Below are 17,310 nucleotides of genomic sequence, written 5' to 3' on the forward strand. Positions count from 1 at the left end.
TCTCTGGTCCTCATATATATGTGTGTATATGTACATACATATGGTTATATGCATATATATATATATATATATATATATATATATGTGTGTGTGTGTGTTCTGTAGACTAAATGATGAAGTGGTTTAGTTCTGGATGTCATATTTCAGGAAGGACATTGACGATCTTGGAAGCACCCTGAGCAGGATACCCAGCATGGTGAAGGGTCTTGGAATTCTATCTTATAAGGTCCAATGGAACTTGGCATCTGTCTTCAAGTAACTGAAGACATGTTCTGTGGTAGAGGGAATAGTGTTGGGACACTTGGTTGAGGTTTGGGGGAAAGGTTTTGGCACTGGGTACCACCAAAAAGACATCCAAAAATGGAACAGATTGCTTCAGGAGGTCATGGATTCTCTCTCACTGTAAGTCTTTAAACAAAAGTTAGATGACCATTTGTCAAGTATGGTAAGGAGAATGATGAACTTGGAGATTGGAAGAGCTGGTTTCGAATCTTGCTTCTGCCACTTACTAAGAGAATGATTCTGGGCATGTCTCTTGATCTTTCTGAGTCTTAATTTCCTCATATATAAAATGGGGATAATAAAAACACCTCCTTTACTGAGTTGTTAGTCCATCAAGAGAAATAATGAATACAAAGTACTTTGTGAACTTATTTTGCACTTAATGGACTTTATAGTATCTATTATTATTATTATTATTATTATTAAGAAGTCTGTTCAGGTTTGGGTTGGATTAGATCAGGGATTCTTAACCTGGAATCCATGAACTTATTAGAATATTTTAATAGCTATTTCAATATAATTGATTTCCTTTGTAATTCTACATATTTTATATTCTGCATGGAATACTATTATTTTGAGAAGAAGTCTATGTTTAGAGGTCCAAGACACAAAAAATGCCAAGAATCCTTGGTTCAGATAATTTCTGAAATTTCTTTTCTGAGACAATCTGTGATTCTCTTTCTCATGTATATATATTATTCATTTTCAAATGTATGCAGGTGCTCTTTTTATCACTAAAATGCAATTTCATTTAAAAGTGTTACTGAATTCACAGTAGCTTTTTGTCAGCATGTAGTTTTGTATTTTTTCAATGGACAGATGCTAATAACAACTATTGTGTGATGGGGAGGGTCTGTGAAATGCTTCGATGTTCAAAGGGCTCTTCATATTATAAAATCACCATTGACATTGGGTCTAATAGAATTGAACCTAGGATGGAGTGTCCAGGTTAGTCCTAGCATCCTGAAATTAGAGGAGGCTAATGGACACTTTCTGTCTGTCCTCCAGCAGAATAGAAACAATTTAGCTTAGCACCTAGTTTTAAAGTATAAATAAAGTTTAAATAAAAAGTTGCCAAATTGTGGTTATGTGAAGTTTTTCCAATGCCTTGTCATGTAATTGTACTCCTTCCCTCACCCTCTCCGTAGGGGCTTTGGGCTGATGTCTTGAGGTCTCTTGTTTCCCCACCATGGGGCAGCCTTCCAAAGTGAGGTCTCACACTGCTTACCCCAGGCACAAAAATTCCTAGATATGGCCCTGATGAATAGCATACAACTGAAACGAGTAAATAAATACCCCAAGAATAAATATATTATTTTTACATCCTTTCTATGAGTTTCCTTAAAATCCCCATCTCTACCCTCCCTAGCCAGCAATTATGTGATTAGAGTACAGGAAAAGACATTCAGATCTTCAAAGGTCATGCGACCCCCCTGTGAGTGTTGGTCCCAGGAACACGTATTCTTGGGATCCCACTGAAGGCATCAGCATCTTACTAATATCAGAGCCAAGAAGCTGATGACCTTGAATTTTTCCTTTAAAATTTGTTTCAGAAAAATGATTTCCTTCATCACAGCTTGATCAAAGGGAGGGTTGGTTCTCATGGTGGACATACCTGGGGCTACCTTTCTGGTGACCCCACTTTTTTTTGGGTCCATCTTTCCCTAGGGTTCTAGAAGTGAGGAGGCACCTCCCCTAGGGGAGGGTCAGACATGTAGATTTACCTGCCAGTACAACTTGATGAGTTTGCTGACATACTGCTCGTTTCCTCCTGACAGCCAGTACATATAGTCAGCGATCATGGCACTCCTGAATGTCAAAAACAATGAAAAAGAAACGATTCAGAAAAGAAATGAAAAACTGTCAAACCCATCACTAAAAATACAATACTGAATACAGAGATTATAAAAAGTAAACATTTGTGTTACCAGCAGATTAAATAAGTCATAAAGCCTTCTGCCACCCCTCTTAATTCTAATGCCTTCCTCATTCATTATTTCCCATTTATCCTCAATATAGCTTGTTTTCTTTTTTTCTTTTCTTTTCTTTTTTCTTTTTAAAACCCTTACCTTCCATCTTGGAATCAATACTGAATATTGACTCCAAGGCAGAAGAGTGGTAAGGGCTAGGCAATGGGGGTCAAGTGACTTGCCCAGGGTCACACAGCTGGGAAGTGTCTGAGGCCAGATTTGAACCCAGGATCTCCTGTCTCTAGGCCTGGCTCTCAATCCACTGAGCTACCCAGCTGCCCCCTATAGCTTGTTTTCTATCTATTTCCATGTTTTCTGTTTGCACGCTTTTTCCTTCATTAGACTGCAATCATCTTGAGGGCAGGGATTTTGGCCTCTCCTTGTATCTTTAGCACTCAAGCAGAATGCCTGGCACATAGTAGGGGCTTACTGCTTATTGACTGATATTGGTAATAACTTTCTGCAGCAGTGTATTTTTCTCTTCCATGTTTTATTTCCCTCTATTTATACAGCATACAAAATATTTAGAAGGCTCTGCTTTGGTTGTTTCTTATTAAACTTGAGAGTATTTGGGGACTGAATTCCATTTTACAAACCCCGAAATGCTTTCAAAGTCATAATAGCATAGACGGCTAACTAACTGTAAGGCAGGCTTTTAGGCATATCTCCCTTTTTTGCTGAAGTCGAAACTTGTTTGTCTTTGATTAAATTAAGCCTCCTTAGAAATTTCCAAGAAAAAAAACCCAACCTCACAACCCTCCTCCCCCATTCCAACATCTTTGTTTCTAATTGAATCTGTTTTAGTATCTAAGCTGTTTGTGACAACCATTGCATTCGTCTTACTAGGGGGGGGAGTGGGGAAGAGGGGGAGTATTTACAACGATCATGCAATGGATATTAATGTGTTGTTTGAATGTAATTCCGAAGAACGCTTTGCTTTTATGGCTGCCTCTCTTGCTAGGCCTCTCTATTTCTTTTCTCTAGAGACTCCAAATCCAATTAAATGTGACTGGAAGTAATTCCAAATTGTCACGTTAGCCAATTAAACATATAATAATCCTGTGTACCTAATCATGAGCGCCAAAAGTTTATTTATTGAAGTAGAGCTATCAATGTGTACCCCTGCATGTTTTCCTTATCTTGGTCTGCAGAAATGTGTTGCTTCTTGACATTCTTGTAAATTGATTTTGAAAACTTCCCTCCCTCAATAGGGGTGTCTCAGAAACAACTCCTCTGTTTTCCTTGTTTGTCCTTCCTTTAGAAGAGGACCAGGGACCTCACAGGGTGATGTCTTGACTCGTTCACCCACTGGATTTCAGTGAGGCGGAGCTGCATTAAGTCTTCAGCTTCACTGAGTCTTCCAGAGTCATTGACGTCCGATGACAAGACAACAGTTATGGCTGGTGATGGCCCGGAATGCAGCGTTTGACCTTGGAGTCTTCTGGGTCTGACCAAGCTCCAAGTGCTTCTTTAACTGCCTTCATGGCCGATGGAACAATTTGCTCTCCTTCACTCATTCCATTGGGAGAAGCCTTCACATGCTTGGTGTAGACATTCCCTTAATTCACCAACAGATGGTCACCCTCAGTCTGGTTTGGCTCATCTATTAAGGGCTGGTTGCTGCACATGCTACAGCTTCTTGGAGTCACAAAAGGTGGATGAACAGCCCTGGACAAGAGCTTGGCAAGCCCTAACACCAGAAGTGCGACTCCATATGCTCCTCTACAACTCCGCTGGAGATTGCGTGGTGTTGTGCGTAGGAAGATGACTCTGGATCCAGAACTCCAGTGTTCAAGTCCTGATTCTGATACTAAGTGGGATACCCCTCCCTTTTAGCCTCATTTTCCTCATTTGTAAAGAAAGGGAATTTGACTAGACTGTGCAAGTCCAGTTCAAGGTCTAATCTAAGATCTTATGATCTCAGCTACCGAACTGAAATCATTAGAAATTTTGGGTTGTTCCAAATTAGAATTGTCCAAGATGGAAAGACTTAAAAATGTAAGTGGAAAGAAAAATGATCATTTTGGAACTGGCCCTAGAATTAAGGGAATGAAACATTTGCCCTCCCCTTTGCCATGTGATGGTTTAGTGAACTAGTTAGTAATGAAGCTATCCATTTAAACTTCAAAATAAAAAACTCTTGAAAGGGAGGGTAGGGACAGATATGACGTATGGGAGATTGTACATGTCTGAAAGAGTGGAGCAAATCCCACAGGTAACAGAAGAAATCTAAGTCCATTTCAGAGCCAGGAGAGTCTCAGAATCATTTGGAAGAATTCTTCTTCAAGGTATACAGAAAAGAAGATTAGTAGGTCACTGAAATTGCTGCCTGCTTTTTCAAATGCTATTCAACCTACTTTTTCCTCAATGATGTAGTAGAGGGAGATTCTAACTTAGAATTAGGAAGACCTGAGTTTGAATCCTGCCTCAGACACTTATTAGCTCTTTTATCCTCTCTTGGTCTCAGTTTCCTCATTTGTAAAATGGGTAAAGTAATATTTATCTCACAGGGTTGTTCTGACTGAAAGCACTATATAAATGCTAGTTATTATTATCAATTCAGTTGGCATTTCATTAGTTCAACAAATTGTGATACATAAAAATAAGAGGATATTATGATGATGAATATGAGAGGAGACTGGCAAAAACTGATGATGAGTTAGGTCCATAGAGCTAGGAGAACAGCATTCAAAACTACTTCCACCATCTTAAAGGGAACAACAAAATAAATTTATCTTAATTAAAATTAATTAATTAATTAAAATCACAATAGTCAAACTTGATCCTAGTGAATAGATAAAAATATTTAGTTTCCTTTTTGTTAGGAAAGTAGAGGGTCATGGGAATGGCACGTTGCATATTCTGTCAAAAGTGGTCAGTATATTAGTTAGTTATACTTTAAAAAATTAAATTTCTGGTACGATGGATTCCATGTTAAAACTTTAAAAATCTTTGGCACAAGGAATGGTTTGGGGCGGGATGAATGGAGTGATATATTCAGAAGTAAGTGTGATAGAAAACTAAAACTATCATTTAAAAAAACAGGAAAAAGAGTAGGTGCCTTTAACCTATTTCTTCTAGTATAATCTCTTAATCAAATTAAGTATTTAAGGAATTCATGTGTTGAGTTGAAAATTTGTTCTAAAAGAATAGTATCTCATAAATTTACTGATTGTTGGTGTTCCATATTACCATTTCTATCCACCATTTTGCCTATGTAGCTACTGTAGTCAGCTGGAATTCTGGACCACCAGCTTACTCTTTCGTTCAACAAACAATCACTAATGAAGATGCCAGTAATCAGTTAAATAAATAAATCATTAGACCCAGGGCAGAACAAGGGTCCTTGGCACAATTAGTCATTGCTGCTTGTTGTCAGACAGGAGTAGGATGCCAGAATTCAAATGTCCCAGCCAAAGACAATTTCAGTTCTCAGTTTATGTGCTCCTAGTTCATCTGATACAAGAACACTGTGAAGCACGGTATCAGCAATTAGAGCTATAGAGGGAGACTAGTAAATTCAAGTGGTTGAAAAGGTACAATCAATCAAACAAACAAAAACAAAATGACGAAAAAATCAAATGGGAATAATTGTCAAGATGAAAGAGGAGAAAAGGCAATTGAGGATAATAAAGTTTTAGGGATCACTGCCACAGTAGAAATAAAAATGTTATTATTTTGAATACATTTTATATTTATTACTTTTGGACATGTCTTACCTCTGAGTAGAATAGAGGGCATGGAAAGATTCTATTACCTAGTCCAGGCTACCACCTACATATAGTAGGTACTTAAAAAAATGCTTGTTGAATCAAATTAAAAAAAGAAATTCTAAAAAAATTTTTTTTGCTTAGGGAATGATTTTGTTGATGTCTCTCTCCTTCATCCCCACTTAACCAATCAGTTGAGGACTCCTATTTACCTTCACATCTCTTACATCCAATATTTTCTCATCTAGCTACCATCTTCATTTAAGTCCTCATCACCTGTTGGCTTGATTATTCAAATAACCTCCTAATTTGTGTTCTTGACTCAAGCCTCTCCCCTTTCCAGTCCATCCTACATACTATTTCCAAAGTGGAAAACTTAAGCACAGATCTAACCCTGCCATGTCCCTATTACAATGCCATGGACTCCCCATTTCCTTGAAGATAAAACACAAACCTTTACTTTAGTGTCTAAGCAGGTTCCGGACTCTTTTTCTGACCTCTTTGGACATTGCTCCCCACCTTGCACGCTGGGATCCAGTCCCATTAGTCTGCTTTCTTTTCCTCACAAACAGCACTCCTATTCCCCCATCTCTGTGTCTTTGCAATGGCTGTACTTTGTGCCCAAAATACTTTCCCTCCTCACCTTAGATTCATAGAATCCCTTCTCTTCAAGACTCAGGTATCACCTCTATTAAGCCCTTCCTAATTTCCCAGTTGCTTCCCTCTCAAAGCTTCCTAATGTTTTTTGTTCTTTAGTAATTTTTAGTTATGTCCCATTCTTCATGACCCCATTTGAGGTTTTATTGGAAAAGATACTGGGGTGGTTTGCCATTTTCTTCTCCAGCTCATTTTGTAGATGAGGAAATTGAGGCAAACAGAATGAAGTGACTTGTCCAAGGTCATATAGCTTGTAAATGTCTGAGGTCAGATTTGAACTCAGGAAAATGAGTCTTTCTGACTCCAGGACTGGCACTCTCTCCACTTTACTACCTAGCTGCCTCTTCCTTATATTTAACTAATATATAAAACATAATAACTAATATATAGATTTATACATATATATAACACACTAGTATAACTATAGTATATATACACATTAATATATCTAGAGTATGTATAATATACTAGTATATAAATGCTTTACATATATGAATATATAACTATACATTGTAGAATATTAATATATGATTAATATAGATATTTATTCACTTTATATTTATGCTATATATATTTTATATATACTGGTTATTTCCCCATTAGAATGTAAGCTTCTAGCAAGAAGTGAGAGTTTCTGTGCCTTTCTATCTCTAGGACCTTCCAATAACCTAGAACACAGTAGGTGCTTAATAAATGCTTGCTGATTGGCTGGATTTTCCCATTGTACCTATATTCGAGCTTATAGCTTATAAAAGGATATGTATAATGTATATTGTTGCATTATTTTTATTTATTTGTACTGTATATAATATATAAAAATTAAAAACACATACATATGTTTATAGCTTTTATAAAGCTTATAATAACACTTAAATGTTATTAAATGTTACACTTTATTCTCATTTGATGGTCAAACGAAGATGCTTGAGGGCAGGCATGTGTGCTCAGCCTTGAGCACAGATGCCAGGCACAGAACTGATACTTGACTAACAGAGGCTGATTGGTAGTGATTCAGTTAGTATCACTCTTCTGACTTTGTAACTGAGGAAACTGAGGCTCCCTGGGGCTTGCTTTATTTATGTCACACAGTGGTGGAGTCTAGGGCTCAAGCCAACTTCTTCTCGAATTCCCATGAAAATCTGTTGTCGAGCTCAGGGCTCTTTCCACGAGGACTTGTTGATGGACCGAGTTACAGCGCCCATGATTTCTCCTTCCAGGGGAGGGAATACACCACTCCTGCCAGACACTTCCCTGATCCTAATTTCATCTCCTGGTCTCTTTCTCTTTCCCTGGCCCTCTGTTCTCTGGCAGCGAGCCCCTTGTTTGATTAGTTGGTGAGAGACGACAGGAGGAGATGAGAAGAGGCCAGGAAAAGCACCATCCCATGTGGAATTGACAAGATCAGAGGCTGGGGTTGCCCATCAACTGAATTCCCAAGAGCCACCAACATGGCCCCGGTTCTCTAACTAATGCATCCAGAAGCCCTGACCCTCCTCTTCCACTCCCTCCCTCTCTGACCCGGGGGTTCACTAGACAATATCCTAAGTGCCTGATGATGTTGTCCAACCCAGCTTCAAAGTGTCTTTTCCTATCAACATTATCCACTTTAGCAAAAGCTTCTTCCGGGAGGGAGGAACCCCACAAACCTTGTTTATTTTACTTGTCCATAAGAGTATCAGCTCAGCACTCTGTTCCTGAGACAGAGTGCTCAGGACATGCAATCTGCTGCTAATGCTGATGCTGAGAGGGTCTGGGAAGACATTATTTTGATGTGCAGTATCTATAAAATTAATTTTGAATTATTTTAACATGGTACTCTCTGACAATATCTTTTTAAAATAGATTTTTATTGATGTTGTTGTTGCTTTTAACATCACTATCACACTCTGAGTGCCTCCACACCTCCCCACCAGTACCAGAACCCTCTTTACAACAAAGACAGACAATAAATGAAACAATTTGACTGTCACGTATCTTCAAAGAAGCATTGCTCCTATGTAGTCATATTAATCAAGGGCTGAGGTTTCTTTTCTGCTTACTATACAAGACTGGTGCTCGAGACACATTTTGTTTTTCAGAATTATATCAGGTACCACAGAAAGAGGACTTTCTGCCCTCAGAGGATCTGGGTACAAATTCTGCCTTTGATGGCAGCTTATAGTCCTGAAAGGAAGAAGGCATGAATTTTCCCATTGGGATTCTACCATTGGGTAGAGGCTGGAGTCACAAATGGGATGAAGGTATGTGGACCACACTCCTGATCTACCAAGGCCCCTCTTACAAAGCACCAGAGAAGTGAGGGCAGCATTCAGCACCGCGGAGTAGGACCTTCTTCAAGGCACTTCTGGAGCACTGATTCAATGATGATCCCATGATTTGCCAGGACCAGGATTCTTATTGTTGAATAGGATTCTGGGCTAGAAACACCACCTTCTTGGCACAGGACACAGAGGACCAAAGCTTAAATCTCACCTCTCTCATTTAGTATTTATGTGACCTGGGGCAAATAATTCCATCCCTTTTAGTCTATAAAAATAAGCGTATGGGAGGTTAACTAGATGACTTTTGAGGTCTTTTCTAGCTCTAAAGTTACGAGTCTTTCATTCCTGAGGATTAAATTTAATTATGGGTGGATATATATATATATATATATATGTATGTATATATATATATATATATATATATAATTTATAGAATTTTGGAAGTAGTTTTCAGAATCAAATCTGGAGCTGCTAGATTTGGAGATGCAAAAGACATTCAGGGAGGTAGAATTTATTGATTCTCATGAGCTACAGTGAATTCTCTACATGTATTCTACATTTTGGGCAGCACAGTGGATAGAATGCCAAGCCTGGAGTTTGAAAGACTCATCTTCCTGAATTCGAATATGGCCTCAGACACTTATTAGCACGGAAACCCTGGGGATGCCAGTGAATCCTGTCTGCCTCAGTTTTTCTCATCTGTAAAATGAACTGGAGAAGGAATTAGCAAACCATTTCAGTACCTTTGCCAACAAAACTCCAAAAGAGGCCAGAAAGAGCCAAACATGACTGAAAAATGACATTAAACAACAACATTCTACATTTTTATGGGATGGAACAAACACTGCTCTGTTCTTGATTTATGCATTTGTTACCTTGATACTTATTTGAGACCTGTGAATTTTTTTTTACTTCCATCTTGAGATATAGATACTAGTTATATTTAGTATATTTCAAGATTTCCAAGAGGGAATTCTGGGTGGAAGCATAATGAACCAAATAATTATGAGTTTTTGGTCAATTTCCAAGTTTAGACTTGGTCTATGTATATCTAGAACTTGGGGTGCTTGGTCACACGTTAAACTTAACAGAATGGACCTCAGTTTCTTTCTCTGTAAAATGATAGGATTGAATTAGGTGACTTTTAAAGTCTCTAATCTCAGAATTAATGAGCTTATGGTCTATTAAACATGAAAGCTCATATTGCTGTATTCAAAAGGCTACATAATAGAACCCCATTATAACACAGGCTCAATTTACTGTGGAACATAAACCTGGAACATAAACAGTTAAAGCCTCATCACTCATGATATCAGCCCCCAAAGCGGATTATCTCCTAAATTAATATGATGAAAGGATTCCATTGAGCTCACATGCACACTATCATTTTTTTTTTATTAAAAGGTTGTACATCGCTAAGTCCACCATGTAAGATTATATGTAACTGACAGATTCTCTGCTCCATCCATTTCCAAAATATACTTGCTCTCTCCCCAGACTGGCCACTTGGTGGTGTAAAGTCATAAGGGATGACAAAAGAGACAAAGAGGAAATCATCACCTATTTGGAGCTGTCCAGATCTGCAGGGCCAGAGGGAACCTTGGGAAGTCTTTCAGTTCAACGCCTTGCCTTTAGGCACAATCACACTTAAACCTTTCAGAGGAGACAGATGAGAGTGGATTTTTTTCAGAAACCTCCAGAGAAGGACATTTCTCTGCTTTTCTTACCTATCCTTGTTTTTGTTTTTTTTTATCCCTCCCTCGGCATTTCTTTTTGTTCTGTCTTTCCCTGTTGATGGAGAACTGCTAGTTCTGAACTGTTGTCTGATAATGCTTTGTTTCCTTGAAGTCAGATATTAATTTCTCCTCTTCTGGGTTAATTAAATGACCCCTTGTTCCTTTGAACTCTCTTCATAGGGCTTTCCTTTTCAATACCGAGTCATCTTCATTGCTTGTAAGTGGTAGAGTCCAGAACTGGGGGAAAACTTTTACTAGGCTCAGAGTAACTTTACACTTTCCAATTTGTGGTGTTCTTATTTATGCAGCAGATTTTTACTGCATACTACAGTAGCTCCCTTCCTTTCAGTCTATAGACTGCTAGTCTCTAAATAACAACACACATCCATTTAAAATCTGCAAAGAGCTTTGCATTCACCATCTCATTTGAATCTCACAACAATACATATTTTTCATTTCCATTTAAAAGATGAAGAAACTGAGGCTCAGTGAAATTGACCAACATGTCCACATTCACACAGCTAGTATGAGTCAGCTAAGATTTGAACCCAGATCTCTAAGGCCAGCTGACTCAAACTATGTCTGTCATCCATCTGCAGAGCTCTTTGCTTCCCATCCTGAATGCATCATACACGCTCATCTTCCTAGTTTTAATTGACTTATGATTTGTTGGAAAAGTAATTGCCTTTTGGAAGTAAATATGGGCCTGCTATTCTCAGGCAGATATAAACATGAAAGATTGTGGCTTGTGTAACTGGAATGGAGATAAGAACTGAATTATCAAATTCATAGAGGCTTAAACACAAATAACACATTTGAAAAAGCAAAGATGATATCCTATGGGGGCCTGATGTTACAGCAGGATCCTGAATAAACATTTTATTGGTGCCTCTCTATCAGAAAGAACATAAATCTAGTTGAAGAGGGCTAAACAGTGCTTCTTGTAGATCAGGAGGTCAGGATTTCTTTTTTCCAGCAAGGGGAAAATAGGTGTCATCGTTGGGGGGAGAGGGTACCAGGGCATGCTATCCTCACTGTCATCTGAACATCAACATGTAAGACACTGTACTAAAGACCAGGGGAGACTCACTCAATCTATTAATTCATCAAGAATCATTTATTAAGCATATACTATTTGAAGAAGCTAGGTGGCATTATGAAAAGAGCAGTGAGGATGGAGTCAGGAGTAGCTAACTTTAAATCCTGCCTCCAGGCATTGATTAGCTATATGATTCTGGACAAACCACTTAGCTTCTGTCTGCCTCAATTTCCTTAATTGCAAAATGGGGATGATAATAAGAGCACCTTCCTCTCAGGGTTGTTGCAAAGATCAAGTGAGATAATTTTTTTAAACCTTTACTTTCAGATTAGTTCCAAGGCAGAAAAGCAGTAAGGGCTGGGTAATGGGGTACATGGCCTCTGAGGACCCTTCTGAAATAGGTGTTTTATTTTCTGAGCCAGGTATTTATCATCACAATGGCACAAAATTATCACTTAATCATAGATTTAGAACTGAAAAGATCTTTAGAAGTCATCTAATTCAACCTCCTTTTTATAGAAACTGAGGCTCAGAGATCTCAAGTCACTGTTGGTAATAAGCTATGGTGCTTGGATTTGAACCTGTGTCCCCTGACTACAGTCAGTGCTTTTTCTCTAACATGCTATTTCTCCCAGATATCTCAAGACTACTTAGTTAGCTAAGGTCAGCTATGAAAGCTTTGGCTCCTCACCTAGTGAGAGACCTTCAGCATTAGTATCTGAGGAGAGGAGCAAATCTTCCATTTCTTCTGATTCCTCAGGAATGAAGTCTAGGGAACCTGGGTTTGTTGGATAGCAACCCTGCTGTCCTGGGAGTTGTGTTGAAGTTACACAGTTCAGTAGATAGAGTGTAAGGTCTGAAGTCACAAGGACCTGAATTCAAATCTGACCTCGGACATTTACTAGCTATATGACTCTGGGCACATCACTTCATCTCTGTCTGCCTCAGTTACCTCAACTGTAAAATGGAAAATAGCACCCACTTCCCATGGTTGTTGTGAGGATCAAATGAGATATTTGTTAATTACTTTGTAAACTTTTTTTTTTAAACATTATTTTATTTGGTCGTTTTCATACATTATTCACTGGAAACAAAAATCATTTTCTTCCCCCCCGCCTTTCCCTCTCCCATAGCCGACGCATGATTCCACTGGTTGTCACATGTGTTCTTGACTCGAACCCATTTCCCTGTTGTTGGAATTTGCATTATAGTGTTCATTTAGAGTCTCTCCTCAGTCTTATCTCCTCCAACCCTGTAGTCAAGCAGTTGCTTTTCATAGGTGTTTTTACTCCCACAGTTTATCCTCTGCTTGTGGGTAATATTTTTTTTTAGATCCCTGCAGATTGTTCAGGGAAATTGCATTGATACTAATGGAGAAGTCCATCACCTTCGATTGTACCACAATGTATCAGTCTTTGTGTACAATGTTTTCCTGGTTCTGCTCCTCTCGCTCTGCATCACTTCCTGGAGGTTGTTCCAGTCTCCATGGAATTCCTCCACTTTATTATTCCTTTTAGCACAATAGTATTCCATCACCAACATATACCACAATTTGCTCAGCCATTCCCCAATTGATGGGCATCCCCTCATTTTCCAATTTTTGGCCACCACAAAGAGCGCAGCTATGAATATTCTTGTACAGGTCTTTTTGTCCATTATCTCTTTGGGGTACAGACCCAGCAGTGCTATGGCTGGATCAAAGGTTGGCATTCTTTTATCGCCCTTTGGGCATAATTTACTTTGTAAACTTTTAAGTGTTATATAAACATTATTATTATCTGAGACACCAAAAAGACCATGTTGAAGATACCTGACTGCCCCTTAGCTCAGCCTATAGTAGGGACTTGACCATGCCCTTTAGATAAGAGATGGAACAGGTCATCTGCTTCTGAGTTTAAAACCTGCCAAAGAGTGAGTCTGGGACAAGTATGTGGAATCAATTAATGGTTCCTTTGGTGAAGGTCACTGTTAAGAAAACATTGGAATGAAGGGGAAGCCTTTTCTGTATGGTGGGAACAAGAACTTAGCTTCAGTTATCAAGTCCATGTTGTTCCTACGGCTAAGGAGGAAATTAATACACTCACATTGCTAGTAAAGACAAGAGGAAGGAAAAGCCCTGTGGGAAGGCATTAAAGAAAACTAGATGATTCCCAAGGCTCAAGGGGGCCATGCTGGTGGCACTGAAAATTATGAAGGGCTGCCCATCAAAGAGACATGTTCCCACTTGGCTTCAGGGGGTAAGCAACAATGGATGATAGGAACAGACATGTAGATTTAGTCTTGAAAAAGTAAAAATTCCCCAATTATTACATCTGTGCAAAAAGAAATGTGTACTCAGGAAGCAGTGACTGCCCTTTCAATAGATAAAAAAGTTGGATGACCAGGGAAGATATATAGGGGTTCAAAGATCCCTTCTAGCTGCAAATCCAAGATGCTATAAAAAGAAGTCTAGATGCTGGTAAGGGAGGCTTCAGACTTGTTTGCATCTATCCATCCATCTATCCATCCATCCATCCATCCATCCATCCATCATCCATCCATCTATCTATCTATCCATCTATCTATCTATCTATCTATCTAATTATCTATCTGTCTGTCTATCCATCTATTTATCTATCTGTCTGTCTGTCTATCTATCTATCTATCTATCTATCTATCTATCTATCTATCTATCTATCTATCTACCTGTCTGTCTGTCTGTCTATCTATCTATCTACCTGTCTGTCTGTCTGTCTGTCTGTCTATCTATCTATCTATCTATCTATCTATCTATCTATCTGTCTGTCTGTCTGTCTGTCTGTCTGTCTGTCTGTCTGTCTGTCTGTCTGTCTATCTATCTATCTATCTACCTGTCTGTCTGTCTATCTATCTATCTATCTATCTATCTATCTATCTATCTATCTATCTATCTATCTGTCTGTCTGTCTATCCATCCATACTCATCTGTGTCTATATTTATGGATAGATATCTCTATGTCTCTATCTCTTTATCTATCGAGATACAGAGATATCTACAGCTAACCATCTATATCTAGGGGTCTCTCTGTATTTCTCTCTGTGTGTCTCTGTCTCTCTCTCCAAAATCTATACAGAGTTGACATTTCCCCTGGATAGAGCTTCAGATGGACGTACCTGAGGCTCACATAAAGAATGAAAACTACTAGAAATGAATGAGGGTTGGACGCCACTCGCATCGCTCTGCGTTTGGGGTATCTGGCCGGTGTCGGGTCCCAGCGGAAGGAGCACCGGGATTCGAGGCTGCGGGAAAAGCTCCAAAGAGCTCTTGTTGCTGGCGCCAGTGTGGGGCCGGTTCTCCGGGGAGAGCGGGGATGGGCGTGGGGGTTGGACACACGCAGCGCCCCTCCCGCTCCAGCCCCCGGTCCTTACGGGAGAGCAGCCTCAGGACGCGCCGGCTACCAGCAGAGGTCGCCGTCACCTCTTCCTCGGAGAGTGAAGCAAGCGTCTGTGTTTCTGTAACCTTGGATTTGATCGTAAAGCTCTCCCTAAGCACGGATGGAATTAGAACGCGGCAGGGGGCCTATCAGACGAGGGAAAAAGGGAAGAGTATCCATTCGGGTCCCAGGCTCGGAAAGTGATAAAAGCCCCAGGACCACCGGCCTATGAAAATAGGCAATCCTGAATTTAATTTTGCTTTTTTGCTGTTCAAACAAGCAGATCCTGAGCCTGCCTGAAATACAAAATACAAAGGGCTGGGATGGAATGATCGACACAGCAGATTTATAAACTCTGTGGCTAGGTAGAATAATGTTTAGAGCCCTGGGGTCAGAGTCAGGAAGAGCCGGGCTCAAATCCAGCCACAGGCTCTTATTAGTTATCTGACCTTGGGCAAGTCACTTAACCTCTGCCTGCCTCAGTTTCCTTTTCTGTAAAAAATGAGAATAATAGCAGAACCAATCTCTCAGTATTGTCATGAAGACAAAAGTGGATAAGATGGGTCAATTACTTTGTAAATCTTAAAGCTCTCTATAAATGCTATCATAACAGTCCTGGCCATCAATTTTCAGCCAAGATGACTTTCTTGCTATTCCTTATTCATGGCATCTTATTTCCCACTTCCACTTGTTTTCCCAGGCTTATCCCTATTCCTGGCATGCTCTCCCTCCCTCCTCACTTTCCCTTCTTAGAATTCCTCATCTGGAAAGGGTAGGCTTTTCTGATTGTTAATTTGGGTTTATGTTTTGGGATTTTGGTTTTAAAGATTACTTACTCACAAAAATGAACACTGTGGAAATATGTTTTGCATGATAATACATGTATAACCCAGATTGAATTGCCTGCCAGCATCAGGAAAGGGAAGAGAAGGGAGGGAGGGAGACAAGTTTTGTCATATAACTTAGGAAAACTTGTGTGGAAATTTGGTAAGACATGTAATTGGTAAAAAAAAGATTTTTTCATCTATTTTGAAACTCCACTCAAATGCCACCTCTTATATCAGACTGTTTCTGATACTCCAAATTGCTCTGTCCCTCCATCCCTAAATTACATTTTATTTTAAAAACATATTTACTTTTTCTTGTTGTTGTTTAGCTATTTTTGGGTTGTGTCTGACTTTCCATGACCCCATTTGGAGTTTTCTTGGCAAAGACTGGAATGGTCAGCCATTTCCTTCACCAGCTTATTTTACAGATGAAGAAATTGAGGCAAACAGGGTGAAGTGAACTTGCCCAGGGTCAGATAGTATCTGAGGCCAGACTTAAACTCAGGAAGAAGAGTCTTCCTGCCTTTCTTTAGGCATGGCACTCTATCCACTGTGCCACCCAGTTGATATATACCTATTTGTATGTACCTGGTATTTCCAATAGAACGTAAGCTTCTCCAGGGTAGAGACTTTCACTTTTGCTTTTGTGTCTGCAGTGCCTAGAGTGTTCTTTGCTGTGTAATAATGAAAAGATATTTTTAAACTGACTATTATGTACTTTATTAGTTTTTAGATTATATATATTTATAATATTTATTTATGTATGTTGTAAAGATTTGTTAGTTATCAGATTAATGTTATGCAATGTAGAATGAGATGGGGCAAAGGTGATTTGGACCAAATACTCAAGAAAATTGGAAGATGGAGAGATTTCAACAAGAGGGCACTGAAGAGGGTTTGATGGAAGGGAGGCAACTGATCAGGACCTCTGCCTTAACCTATGCCTGCCTCAGTTTCCTTTTCTGTAACATGAGAATAATTGTAGACCCTATCTCTCAGTATTGTCATGAGGACAAAAGTGGATAACGTGGGTTATTAGATTAGGAGGAACCCATCAGAAGGAAGGGGCAGCCTATGAGAATGCATGGGGCTAAGGGAGAAGGGCAACAGAGAGTTGATGTTTGGATCAAACAGGGTGAGAAGGGGCAGAGTGAGATAAAATTGGAGGTAGATTGGGGAGGGTCTTAAATGGTCGGCACAGCAGTTTATATTGGACTTGGTAGGCTGAAATAGAGGTACCAGAAGGTTTTAATCAGGGGAGTGTAATGGTCAGGCCTATTGGGTAACAGTAGAAGGACAGCTGAATGGGGGAGAAGAGAGGTAGAAGGCAGGGGTAACTATTAAGAAGCCACGATTACTGTGCATTTGAGAGGGGAAAAAAGGAGGGTCTGAACTGAAGCAGTTTTTAAGTGGAAAGGAGGGCCCAAATGGAAAAG

At 39.4% G+C, this 17,310-nt stretch overlaps 1 protein-coding gene across 3 annotated transcripts in view; it reads right to left on the reverse strand.

Annotated features, from left to right (window-relative positions):
• Positions 1 to 17,310, reverse strand: part of SPATA16 (spermatogenesis associated 16) — a 322,779-nt gene that overhangs the window by 112,636 nt on the left and 192,833 nt on the right. For all 3 annotated transcript variants that reach the window (XM_001365003.4, XM_007501945.3, XM_007501947.3), the window contains one exon: positions 2,007 to 2,091. In XM_001365003.4, coding sequence (XP_001365040.1) covers positions 2,007 to 2,091 — 85 coding nt within the window. The remainder of the gene's footprint in view (positions 1 to 2,006; positions 2,092 to 17,310) is intronic.

The sequence above is a fragment of the Monodelphis domestica genome, chromosome 8 (assembly GCF_027887165.1).
Source record: "Monodelphis domestica isolate mMonDom1 chromosome 8, mMonDom1.pri, whole genome shotgun sequence".
In the NCBI taxonomy this organism is placed as follows: Eukaryota; Metazoa; Chordata; class Mammalia; order Didelphimorphia; family Didelphidae; genus Monodelphis; species Monodelphis domestica.